At 37.8% G+C, this 13,358-nt stretch overlaps 2 protein-coding genes across 2 annotated transcripts; one reads left to right on the top strand and one right to left on the bottom strand.

Annotated features, from left to right (window-relative positions):
• Positions 1-873: 873 nt before the first annotated feature.
• On the bottom strand, positions 874-4,795 carry LOC141831390 (transmembrane 9 superfamily member 3-like). Its single transcript, XM_074718746.1, has 7 exons — positions 4,557-4,795; positions 4,040-4,080; positions 3,371-3,953; positions 2,921-3,058; positions 2,574-2,730; positions 1,892-2,376; positions 874-1,354 (listed from the first exon to the last, which is right to left on the bottom strand). The coding sequence occupies exons 1-7, from the start codon at positions 4,715-4,717 to the stop codon at positions 1,135-1,137; spliced, it is 1,785 nt and encodes a 594-aa protein (XP_074574847.1). The 5' UTR covers positions 4,718-4,795; the 3' UTR covers positions 874-1,134.
• A 536-nt stretch (positions 4,796-5,331) lies between these two features.
• On the top strand, positions 5,332-11,703 carry LOC141831391 (protein NRT1/ PTR FAMILY 8.3-like). The gene is given in 6 exon segments (XM_074718748.1): positions 5,332-5,416; positions 9,043-9,148; positions 9,226-9,443; positions 9,555-10,033; positions 10,035-10,112; positions 10,720-11,703. Coding segments are annotated over 6 exon segments (1,761 nt in total). The 5' UTR covers positions 5,332-5,359; the 3' UTR covers positions 11,543-11,703.
• Positions 11,704-13,358: the final 1,655 nt, after the last annotated feature.

Below are 13,358 nucleotides of genomic sequence, written 5' to 3'. Positions count from 1 at the left end.
TCAATTGGACTCAAACATATCAAGTATGACTTGCAACATAAAGTGGTGTTGACCCAACCCAACCCATAGAACATGTTAAACCTTCTTCGATATTAAGGTAGAATTCGTTATTCTAGCAATCTCACATGGTCAATCCCATAATCATCTATGAGGAGATAAATCAAGAAGCTATAATTAACCACTACGGAGGAAGACATTGCCTCGACTTCGTCGAAATTCGATCCTTACCCATTTCAATAAATCTATCCCACGTTAACCAACTCAATTATGCCTCGGGAGCATATTAAACGGTCGAAGTGCCTTATCCCAAGTGGTAAGCATGGAGACGTGTGTTGTCTGAGGTTCCGGATACGAGTTTTCTTAGCAACATTTATTTGTTAACTGAGGTGTTGTTTCGATTCGAGTCATCTTAGCAATATGTATTTGTTGATTGAGATGCTGTTTCGGCAGTAGACTCTTATCAACATAATGGTACTATACCTCTAAAAAATCCCTTAAAAGGTTTTCTGATATAGAACTGTTTCAGCGGTAGAACCAATTACTATAAAAGTTTATCCAATACAATTTTAACCCCTGGGGCAAAACTGAATTGGTTACGATGGAGTAGACTTGTAGAAAGAGGACAATGGTTCAAATCTTGACGAAGTCAAATAATACCCTCCTCCGTCGTGACCAACTACAATTTCTCGATTTACCTCCTCACAAATGATCGTAAGACCAACCGTGTCGAACCGCTAAGATGACGGATTCCACCTTTTACATAAAGGAGCATATTAAACCCAATTTTATATGTAGTAGATCGTACCATCATTTGGTAGGGGCACAATCAAATTGATACATGAGAAGTCGTAAAATTATCACACAGCAATCAGGAAGATGCCTCTTAACACGTAGATCAAGTGTTGCCAAGCTGTTTCACAGTACAAGTGAGAAAGAATGAGCAGCCACGAGAGGCTCTTACATTCGACTACGTGATGGGAAGTAACTCGCCACCTATCTTTAACAAACAGTAACTAGACTTTCCGGAATGCCATTACTCCTGGTCCCAAAGCAAGATTCAGCAGGCTACCTTTGCCGGGCAATCAATCATGGGTACTGATATGCTACTCGCCGCCAATCATGGGTACTGATATGCTACTCACACTTTATCGATCTGTAGATGTGGCGTACGAACAGCAAAGCCGCATGGAATCCAACCATGCCGAGCAACAAGAAGAAGCCATAGCAGATGCAAGCCATATAACCAAAGAAGAAGGACGTCTGCAAAAATCCAGACATGTCCGAGCGGGCATAGTAGTAGTACAAACAGTAGGCATATACAAATAGACCAGTGGATCCCCCACATAAGAAAGACCTGCATTTGGATAAGCCAATAATTAGCTCCATTCTATGGAGAATGGATGATGGACATAGAATCATGTGTTGAACTGTTTCTTGGCCATTTAAATACTGCTAAAATATAAAAAAGAAAATCAAATTAGCCTCTATGAAACTTGATCAAGTGCATCATTCATGTTTAAAGACTTGGAATAACTGATCCGGGGAACAGATTGCAGTTATCCCGTACATTGACAAGTTTACTGAAACTACAGATCTACTGTTATACTAGCGTACACCTCAAATCTGAGAAAGATCCACGGCAGCACAAGTATCTGCAGGATATTATTATTATCTTAGTTGAAGCATCACTGCCACACGGTTAAACGGATACAAGAAAAATGTTTACCAAAACGTAAATAGGTAGCTGATAAAATCAAAGAATCCATTATAAGCAGCAGGTATTTGATGTTGACGAGATGGGAATGCAAATGCACTAAACTTTGATATAGAAACACCGGTATGTAGAAATGATAGCTTACAGAGCTGAAGAACAATAGATAGTGGCTTTTACCTCCACCACCATTCATGGTCTTCAGCAGCAAGTTGAAAGTAGGTTAGTGCAATTGTAATGAATGCTGTCACAATAAGAAGGATGATGAATACTATGAACAGAATACTGTAGATCGTGTATATCCTGTGGCCCCACACACTAGCAAATATGTAGTAAAGTTCAATGTAAATTGCACTGAAAGGAAGAAAACCAGCCATTGCCATCTGTGGGATTGTTCCTCGGTACCAAGGCAATGGGGGAATTTCTCTTGGATACTTCTTTGTCTGGCAAGGGGCTTGAAACTCTGATTTGCTATTTTTACCAGCAATTCCACCCAAAACAAGCAATGGAGCAGTTACCAATACCCATATGAGAGCAATAACAACAATGGTTCCAAATGGTAATGCAGCAGTAGCGCTATACACAATAGCAACAGTATTCAGAAAGCAGAATGTCAGGAACAAAGGTCCACAGAAAAGGCATCCTGTCAACAGCAAATTCCTTACCTGTCACAAAGAAAAAGGGAGAAAAATCACATCTAACCACAAACCAATTTGCTGATGGATCATACATGAATTCTAACTTTCAGCTATGGAATGTTTGATTTTATGCATGCATTGATGCAACCATGGCTACTACAAAACACGAGGAGAGCAAAGGGAAAACAATTAAAAAAAGATTATATATAAAATAAAGAATGTACCCAGTTTGTCCCTTCAAGTTGACAGTAGAAAGAGGTAGCAGTATATCCAGCAATGCCAGAAGTAAGTGCATATATTACCACCAGAGCAGTGAACAGAGACCCGCGGTTGTAAGGATAGAAAACCCCAACTAGTGCAAGAATAAAAATGAACACGGTGCTGCAATACATATCAAGAAAGGAAAAGAAAATCAATTCTTAGTAAACATTATCAGATAGAAATTGCCGCCTAATGCAGTACTTAAAATACAACAACTGCTAAGATATCTAAAACACCCTAACTAAATGCAACAAGTGATTTATATAGATCAGTTATAGTGGTACCCAATAGCTTTACTGAATGTACTTACAGAGCAAACAACTGAGTGCCAGAACCAAGACATGCAGCAAAAAGTGACTTGTTTTTTGGAAACCTAAAGACGTCACCATGGATGTACTTCCACCCAGTCTCTTCTTGCTCCTCAGTAGATTCCTCGTCATGAGCATACCTAAGAAACACAATGAAGATGTTTGACATCAGGTTTGCAGATAATTTGGCAAGAATGAAATGGGGAGAAAAGCAAACAGAAGCCAAATGTCCCATTTATTGGTAGATGGATATTGGGACTCTAATCAGAAGATATAATAAACAAAATTTAGAGGACACAAGGGTAAACTCCATTGTTTATCTTGAACAAGTACACTGATTTTACTAGTATTATATTAGCCATGTCAAGGTTCTGCTTTGTCATTGATTCACCATTGATTAAACTTATAGAAAAAAAAATCATGATAATTAGAAGTTGGAACTTGATACGCACTTCACAAAATCATTCTTCAGCACACGCATGAGAATTGTTGCAAGGAACCCAGTCAATAGAAGAACAGTAACACATGAGTTTATGATGGAGAACCAGTGAATCTCCAGATGATGAGGCTGTGAAGAGGTTTGTGAGTACTTCTCCATCCTCTTCTTGAATGTTGTTTTTGTCTCCTTCCAGTTAGCAGAGTAGGTAAAATCTACCTCCATATCCCTGTCCTCAGTGATATCCACCAGTGCAGTAGGATCAGTATGAACACTAATCTCAATCACACGATCCTCATTGTAGAGTATATCAAATTGCATTTGTCGGTAAAGATAGTATTTGTAATCACCCAGATCTTTTCCTTCCTTGTCAACTTTCCCAACAAATCCCCAGATAGGGAGGTCATCATAGTACATCTGGAAATAGTAATCCTTGGCGACAGCATCCCTAAACGTAGCAACATCTTCTGGTTTGAGCTTCTTCTGGCAAAGCACCTTGAATTTAAAATCTTCTCGGAAATCAAGCTTGTAGGGAGCATCAACAAGGCGATCTCCATTCAAAACTTCACCAAGGGCTTCCCTTTTCTCTTTTAAATGCTCTGTTGTCAGTGTTAATCCAAAAAAGATAGTGAACATCCCAAGAATATTATCGAACATATAGCCAGAGAAATAGATCACAACCAACCTGGAGTGCAAAAGGGTAGATCGAAGTAGCGATAAGTTTCACTGTAAAGAAATACGTGTATAAGCAACAAAAAAAATCTTTTAAGAATAACATTTAGCTGACAGTACAGAACACGGACTTTTAACAATTTGAGAAGTTCATCTTCAACGAAATCGCTGTCATAAAGGTACGCATGACTTCAAAATATTTTTATTCACATGTTTATAATCAAGATTAGCTGGAACTCAACGGATACAACACCATCCACTCAAACTGAAGAGTCAGAGACCATCAAATAATCCGACAAATTCTAAATGGCAAAAGCAGCACATATTTTTAACAATAAATCAGGAGGTACATCTTTCACTTTACAAGTCAACATATTTTTCTTGCCAAAGGAGAAATCAGCGGATCATTCTCGGCGAATTCGACCTCCCGGAAACAGATGGAAGAAAGGAAGCGTAAAAACAAACAAAAAAAAAAATCAATAGATCTATCAGAACAGAGGTTACTCTGCCGAAGATTAAGAGGACCTCACCTAGGGTTATGGAAAGGACCGACCTTGTTGGCGTAGAGAGGGACGGGGTCCCCCTTCTTGTAGCGGTGATCGGAAGCGTCCGACGCGACTCCGGCGATCCCGAAGCACAAAATCAGCAACGCCGCTGCTGCAGCAGCCCGATCCATCGACCCCCTCCCCATGGCTCTAGCTCGGATCAAGTCAAATCGGAGACAAGCGATGGACGGAGTGTGAACAAAGATGGATAAGGTTGTGGAAATTACGCTGTTGGACAACATCCACCGTTTACATGAATTAATAGTTTTAAGAGATTAAAGAAATATTTGAGTGATATTTGTTTTAATTATTTAAAAAATATATTAAGCTGTAATTGTGTTGGCTCAGAAATCAGTTGCAAGGTTGTTTTTCTCCGAACGATCAGCTCCTATCTAATCTTGGCCGATCGTCAAGTAAACGGCTAGGATTAACTATACGATGATCTTACGGTGAGTAAGGCCCTGTTCATGTGAATAACGCACGTAGCGGCTGCATTCCCAAAATTGAAGGTGTCGTGCGACGGTACGTTGCCCTCGGTGGCGTATCCAACGGCAATGCTCAACTTGGACGCAATATATGGAGCACCTTCAAAACGCACGTCAACCAGATCGCACCGCGATGGACCCACTAATGCTCAACGGGGTAACAGAGTGGGTTGATCGTGTGGGTCCCTTTTGTTTTAGTTTCTTAACGGAGACGGAAGGTGGTCTTGTCTTTATAATCTCCGGCGGGTATTGGGTGGGCCGCGAGAAAAGGGATCAGGAATCTGTTCTGTGCGAAAACGACCGATGGGATCCTTGCAAGACGAGCAGAGCGCTTCTTTGGAAGAAGCGCTCGTGCCTGAGGTTTGATCGCCTCTTCTCATTGCGTTTCTGCATATAGTTTGCTTAAATTTGCTTTCTTACAAGCTGCTTGTGCGTAACAGGTCTTCGTTTTTTATGGACTTTGCGGGCCTTTTGATGTTTTTTTTATCGCAATAGTTGACCTGTGATTCGGATCTTTGAGTTGGTTAATTGCGAGATTATTATCTTTTTGATTAATTGCTGCTAGTGAATTCCTATATCTTTCAAAATTAGTTAGTATGTGAGATTTTTGTTTCTGTTTTGAATTTGGGGTTTCGATTGATTGCGATACTATTCTTGGCTTCCAAGCCATGTTAGCTTGTCATTCGTGAAGGGAAAAAAAGTATCGATCCTTTAATACTACAACATAACCAACGCTGGTTTGTAGTTTTACATGATAAGTAGTAGTAGTTTTTTTCACCAGAAATATTTTAGGGATTTTGTGTTGTTTTTGTTTGATATGTATTGCGACTGGAAATCATAGGTCTTTTAAAAAAAATTAAAGAGTTTAGATTTTCACAAGCTCTGAAAAGATTTTGATTTGATGAAAAACTGAAAATATTTTAGGGATTTTGTGTTGTGTTTTTTTGATATGTATTGCGACTGGAAAGCATAGGTCTTTTTAAAAAAAAAATTAAAGAGTTTAGATTTTCACAAGCTCTGAAAAGATTTTGATTTGATGAAAAACTTCATGAGCTTATGGAAGGCCAGTTTTTCATTAATTTAAAGTGGCAGAAATTCACATTCGCTAATAAATTTTGAGTTTTCACTATGGTTTCCCTAGTAGAAACTTCTTAGATCAATGCTACAGCCATCATAAGAACAGTCCGTAATTGTTTTCTTTTTAAGTTTGTCTTTGTAGCCAATTTGCCACATTTTTCATCCGAGACATTTAAGAGGTACAATAAACTTACATGCACATATTCTCAGTCAGCTAAGAATCCCTTGACCAACTTGGATTTATGAATGAGCTTTCTGATGCAGAGTTCTTTTTTTTTTTTTAAGGTTAAATATATACTGTGTTAAGGGCGAGTCATTCAAGTAATCTGATTTGTTATCATGACTCATGGTACATTCTGAAAGATTTGGTTATTGCGGTAGGGTACACCTTTCACACAGTGAGCAAAAAAGCTCATTTATATAGGAAAAAGTTACTTTTTTCTCATATTTGACTTTACATATGCTGAAATGGGATCTCAAGTATGCCCAACATCAGAAAAATGTTTCTACATTGTGGTATTTTTCATGTCAAATTGAAAATTTAATGAACTATTGAGTGATTAATTTATAACTATGCAACTATACTGGATATTCATCTTCCTATACATTTGCTTTTGATCAGAGCATAGAAGGGTAAGTGATCACATCAATCTCCTACCAAACGAGGTTCAATTGTTAGTCATTGGCATTTTGCCTTGTAACCAAAGGGGGTCTTCTCATGATTAGTGATTATGCACTTCACATACATGTTAGGGATGACAACAGATAGGGTACCGACCCATCCCAATGCATGTCTAAGGTTTCTATTGCTCTAGTTATACTAATGCAGGTGGACATCCATACCTAATTAAAGAGGTTGCATGGCTTTAATATGTAACAAAGCAAAGTGAAACCTTAGGTATTTTAAGATGTTTATTCAGGCATCAATGGTTGAGGCTTTAAATCCAAACCTATCTGGTATCTATTTTGTTGTTGAAACATGTGTCGAATTCCCATAATATGCCATACCTAACTAAATAGGTAGGGTAGTCATGGGCAAGGATTGAAATCTCATGTTGTTTAGGTATGATGCAAACTTACGGTTCTGCTTGCTAACTGAATATGTTGGCATGGCCATTATGTAGTTATATTGTCTGAGTCGATTGGTATCTTTTCGTATCGCAAGGTATCATGACTTCTCGTTGCCACAAGGTTGTGGTGCTAGATCATGAAGGGGACAACACTGAAAGCTATGCAAGAGAAATGGTCTGCGTGTTTTGCTAAGTTGTGAGGAGCTCTGTTGGAAGTTGGTGTGGTGGAGATTCATCTAGTCGCAGAAGAGAGGTAGTGAGAAGGGAAGAAGCTGATAGGTCTGCATCACAACCAATGGAGAAACTCCATTAGGAGGGAAACCAAGAATTTTATGTGGGGGATTAATTAATAAATATGACTAGGTTAGGCGTGTGTTGGTAGGGTTGATTTATAAATATTATTAATTTGTCATGGGTTAATTAATAATGTTGTGTCCATTGGCAAGTGGGTAACTAGTTAGATTTATAGATATAAATATGTTTTGGTTGAGGATTTTATTTGATATTTAATGATGAAAAGTTAAAGTATTAATAAGTCTTATAATCGTTATAGTAAGTTAATCATGTGAGTGAGCTGAGGGTGTGACAAGAGAAAGAAGATTTCACTTTTCTAATAAATAACTATAGGTAGAATAATTTTATTTAAATTTAAACTACATTTTAAATATATTATGACTTTATATTGAAAAGTTATATCATTTTATGTAACATTAATAATAATTGGGTTAGTTAATTGTGATTAATATAGATTATTCTTAAATATGGTGAAATGATAACTTGATTAAATTTTTAAAAATTCTATTTATTAGTGTAGATATAAATTTATAAATAATAACTGTATTATTATTTTTTGCTATCATTTTACACTATGCCATAGTTATAAAGACTAGATCAGGCTGCCAGATTGGAAAAAATTGTAATAAAATGATTCGTCTGTTTAGGTTAGCTCATGGCTTTCATGTGCAAAAAAAAAAAAAAAAAACACTTAAAAACCAATTGGATCACAAAACCAGCCGCCTCTTTTTAATTAATTACCTTTTGTAATTTCAAGTAATTAAATTACGGACAAGGCCATAATTAATTTTTCATATTTTAACCTGATCTTAAAAATTATAAAATCTTCTACTTAAAATATAATTCCAAGTTGATTATTCTAATTTTTATATCAATACTATATGTACTAATAAATTATTTTTCTTACATTTCTCTATGCATGATTATGTATTAGTTTAAACTTCTTTATTACCTAAGTTCATTAATAAAATCAATAAATTTGCAATTTAATTGCTGGATCTAATAAGTTGGTCTGGCTAATAGACTCGACTGAGTCAATATCAGGATTGTTCTACAGTATAACTAATTGATCTACCATTTTACCATTAAACTAGTGACCTGAAACTCAGTTGGTTGGACTTCTGGCTTGGTTTTTATAATTATGCACTTTACACCAGCCAGTCTTGGACAAAAATATTTAGACTGATTATGGACTTGGACTTGACTTGGACAAGAAAAGAAACATATAAGCCTGATCTGTTTGGCCATTGCCAGACCCAACCCATCTAATGATCACCTTTATTAGATCTTTTGGCTGACTGGTAGCAGTATTGAATTTGCAAGCTATGATAACCTTTCAATTGTAACATAGGAGGATAATGAATTCACATTATTTTCTTGCATATTATTGTTCAAAATTTTGTGGATTTTTTATTCACTTGGATTCCTATGATTTTGAGTACTTCAGACAAGAAATCTTGATTTACATTTTTTTTTATCATATAAATGTTTTACATAAGTGAGTAGACCTCCTTTATTTATTACTTCAAATTGGTGGGTTTGAAGAATGAAAATAAAGGGCCATATACTGGAGATGGATCTGTGGACATTCATGGAAACCCTGTTTTAAAGGAATCCACAGGCAACTGGAGAGCATGCCCCTTCATTCTTGGTATGTATTTTCAAACTCTTTTTTATTTCCTATTTTGAATCAGCTTAAATTTCTATTTTTAAAAATACAAATTATAGGGAATGAGTGTTGTGAGCGTTTAGCGTACTATGGAATATCTACAAATCTTGTCACTTACTTGAAGAACAAGCTGCATCAAGGAAATGCCTCAGCTGCAAGAAATGTCACAACATGGCAAGGTACCTGCTATATTACTCCACTGATTGGAGCAATTTTAGCCGATGCATATTGGGGAAGATATTGGACAATTGCAGTATTTTCAACAGTATACTTCCTTGTAAGTATTACTCAGTGCAACATTATCTTGTCCTTGTCGTCCAATTCCATTTAGGGTGATAAGATCAATTTTCCTTTTGTTAAGATAATTAGTGTTGTTTATTACTTGTAGGGAATGGCTACATTGACCCTTTCAGCTTCAGTTCCTGCATTTAAGCCTCCAGCCTGTATAGGATCATTTTGCCCGGAAGCAAGTGCATTTCAATATGCTATCTTTTTCAGTGGACTCTACCTGATTTCACTAGGGACTGGTGGGATTAAACCTTGTGTTTCTTCATTTGGAGCCGACCAGTTTGATGATACTGATCCGAGAGAGCGAGTGAAGAAGGGATCTTTTTTTAATTGGTTTTACTTCTCTATTAATATTGGTGCTCTAATATCTAGCAGCCTTTTAGTTTGGATACAAGACAATTATGGATGGGGCTTGGGTTTCGCAATCCCTACATTATTTATGGGATTAGCAATACTGAGTTTTTTCTTTGGCACCCCACTATATAGATTTCAAAAACCTGGAGGAAGCCCTATTGTAAGGATGTGCCAGGTGATTATTTCCTCATTTCGCAAATGGAAAGTACTTGTGCCTCATGACACTTACTCTCCTATATGAAGTGCCTGAGAAGTCCTCTGCAATCAAAGGAAGTCGAAAAATAGAACACACAGATGAACTCAGGTAAAACTCTTATCTTTCATACAACATTGACTGAGAAGCCCTATTGTATCATTCTTAAATTATCTCTGTGAAGAACTTAGCGAACAACTGAAGAAGCTTGATGCAGATCTCTTGTTTTTTTATTGTGAGTTTTCTATAGTGGATCTCTTGTATGATTGTGATTGGACTCTTGTTACATCTGCATTCTGTGACTAAAAAGATCACATAAAAAAAGCAATTAGAGTTGCATAAGTCAGAAGGATCGTGCACTGAATTTTGTGTACATGTGTAAGCGCTTCTCTGCATAAGGATATTTTTTGGTTGGAAATTTCAAATTGTAGAACAGTTCAGTAAGTTTGGAGAAAATATATTTGCATCCAAATGGTTATCTCAGAGAAATGGGCTTATGCAGTCTCAGTTTTAATAATTCCTTTTAAGTGCCTAAAGGATTTTAATGCTTGATATTATCACCATCTCTGCATTTGGAGAGACACTTCTTCATATTATCACCATCTCTGCATTTGGACCATATTATCACCATCTCTGCATTTGGAGAGACACTTCTTCAAGAAAATAACTGTTTATGCAGTCTCAGTTTTAATAATTCCTTTTATGTTTTGTTCTACAGATTTCTCGACAAAGCTGCTACTGTGACAGAAACGGATACAAACGCTGAAAGCTTTTCAAACCCATGGAGACTGTGTACTGTCACTCAAGTGGAAGAATTGAAGATTCTGGTTCGGATGTTCCCCGTCTGGGCAACTACCATAGTTTTCTCTGCAGTCTATGCACAGATATCTACTATGTTTGTTGAGCAAGGAATGGTGATGGACACAAAAATAGGCTCCTTCACCATTCCACCTGCATCTCTTTCAACATTTGACGTTATCAGTGTGATCATATGGGTGCCAGTCTATGACAGCATTCTTGTTCCAGTGGTGAGGAAATTCACAGGCAAAGAAAGAGGCTTTTCAGAATTGCAAAGGATGGGCATCGGCCTGTTCGTCTCCATACTAGCTATGGCAGCAGCTGCAGTGGTCGAGATCTGGCGACTGAACATCGCCAAGGCTGAGGGTTTAATTCATGAGAAAGAGGCTGTCCCCTTGAGCATTTTATGGCAGATGCCACAGTATTTTCTAGTTGGAGCAGCCGAAGTATTCACATTCATTGGGTCACTTGAATTTTTCTACGATCAATCTCCCGATGCAATGAGAAGTCTATGCAGTGCACTATCGCTTCTCACAACTGCACTTGGAAACTACTTGAGTTCCTTCATTGTGACTGTAGTAGCATCGATAACAACTCGAGGAGGGCAGATCGGATGGATTCCTGACAATTTGAACGAGGGGCACCTAGATTATTACTTCTGGCTTCTTGCTGGGCTGAGTTTTTTGAACCTTCTGGTGTATGCCGCCTGTGCAACCAGGTACACGAGCAAGAAGGCTACTTGAAGTCCAAAAACTCAGTTAAAGTTATTCCTGAAACATGGAAACTGATATTGGTTCTGTTTTTGTTCAGTCAATGATGTGAATGTATCTTTCCTATGTTGAAACCACGTTGCAACAGTTGCCTCTTTTCAATTTCATTAGCTTTCGATTAGCTTCTCATTCCACTAGATTTGTTCTCAACTTTCATTGGCTTTTCTATTAGCTTCTTTTCAAACTGTTCTACTCAAAACTAATCTAGTTTTAGTCCTTCTTTGATGCCGTTGCAGTAGACTAGATGCTTAAAAAGTCCAATAACCCAATTTTAAAAATTCATAGAAACTGTACAAATATCATAATTTTATTACTTCTGGCACGAATAAAAAATGGTGAAAAAGTTAGTTGAACATATAAATTTTGCATCCAATGCACCACTAGGTATAAATTAAGCATTCGTTATGACAAAACGGGTGATATTCTCATTTTGAAAGTTTATATTAAATCGATCTTTACTTATTATAATAGATTTTAGGCAAAAGTCATCTGAGCATTCATGTAAGACTGTTGAGTGATGGATTTTACTTTTTATATAAGAGTATTCATTATGGTAAAAAGGTGATATTCTATTACGGAGGAGGGTAGTATTTCACATTCATCATATTTCACATTAGTTGAGAATCAATCTTTAATATGGTTGACTAGTTATTTGTCGGAGAGAGCTGAATGGCTGAGTGGTCAACTGCCGAATGTCGAGCAGAATGGCTGAGCAGAGTGGTCGAGCTGAGTGCCGAGCAGAGTGGCCGAGCCGAATGGCAGAACTGCCTAGTGCTGAGCCGAGTGGCCGAACCGCCGAGTGCCGAGCAGAGTGGCCGAATCGTAACGCCTAGTGCCGAGCCGAGTAGCCGAACCGCCGAGTGGCCGAACTGCCGAGTGCCGAGCCGAGTCGCCGAATGGCCGAATGGCCGAGCCGAGTTGTCGAATGGCCGAACCGCCGAGTGGCCGAACTGTGCCGAACCGAGTTGCCGAATGGCTGATCATTGCCGAATGGTCGAGCCGAGTTGCCGAATGACCGAATGGCCGAGTCGAGTTGCCGAATGGCCGAGCCGAGTCGCCGAATGGCCGAATGGCCGAATGGCCGAGCCGAGTTGCCGTACGGCCGAATGGCCGAGCCGAGTTGCCGAATGGCCGAGTCGAGTTGCCGAATGACCGAATGGCCGAGCCGAGAATCGAGACCTGCATTCAACGCAGTTTCCTTAGACCTTTTATAATAGTTTTTACAACGTGTCAAGCACAGATCGTTGTCGGCGAACTGATTACACCCGTAGGCTATCACAGGGGAAAGTAGAATGTTCATGTCAAACTTACAGATTAATGACATATGAATTGTTTTTCATTGCGTGTCCGTTTCATTAGCCAACGTACAAAAATTGAAGTTAATCATTATAAATTTTCAAAAATTCATCACACCAAATTAATAATTATTTTTGAAATTTCCATTCAAGATTCAATCATGTGATTGATTATTTTGCATGATGAAAAAAATTTCGACGAAGTTAATTTAATACTTTTGGCTAATTAAATTCATCATAATATATAAATAAGGTAATTCTACTTCAGGGATATACTGCAATAGTAAAGCATTCAAATAATAATAATAAAAAGATCAACTATTATGGAATTAATATTTTGAATATTGACTTCGTGAGAAAAGATTATTTTCCTTCCAAAATATAATTTTTATTGTAGTGCCTGTAAATGGACGGGTGTGATTAAATTATCTCTCGTTCCAACTTCCAATCCCTAATAGTCTGTCGATCTGCTTCCGTTCCCAAATCGTAGCGAA

Source organism: Curcuma longa, chromosome 7 (assembly GCF_044706935.1).
Source record: "Curcuma longa cultivar G26 ecotype Majalengka, Jawa Barat chromosome 7, ITB_CL_G26_1.1, whole genome shotgun sequence".
Classification (NCBI taxonomy): domain Eukaryota; kingdom Viridiplantae; phylum Streptophyta; class Magnoliopsida; order Zingiberales; family Zingiberaceae; genus Curcuma; species Curcuma longa.
This window is presented reverse-complemented; position numbering and strand designations above follow the sequence as displayed.

Coding starts and splice junctions, on each gene's coding strand:
- LOC141831390 (XM_074718746.1), bottom strand. CDS start 4,717: ATGGGGAGGGGGTCGATGGATCGGGCTGCTGCAGCAGCGGCGTTGCTG. Junction 3,954..4,039: donor TCTACCCTTTTGCACTCCAG/GTTGGTTGTGAT, acceptor CACTGACAACAG/AGCATTTAAAAGAGAAAAGG. Junction 2,377..2,573: donor AACTTGAAGGGACAAACTGG/GTACATTCTTTA, acceptor TCTTTGTGACAG/GTAAGGAATTTGCTGTTGAC.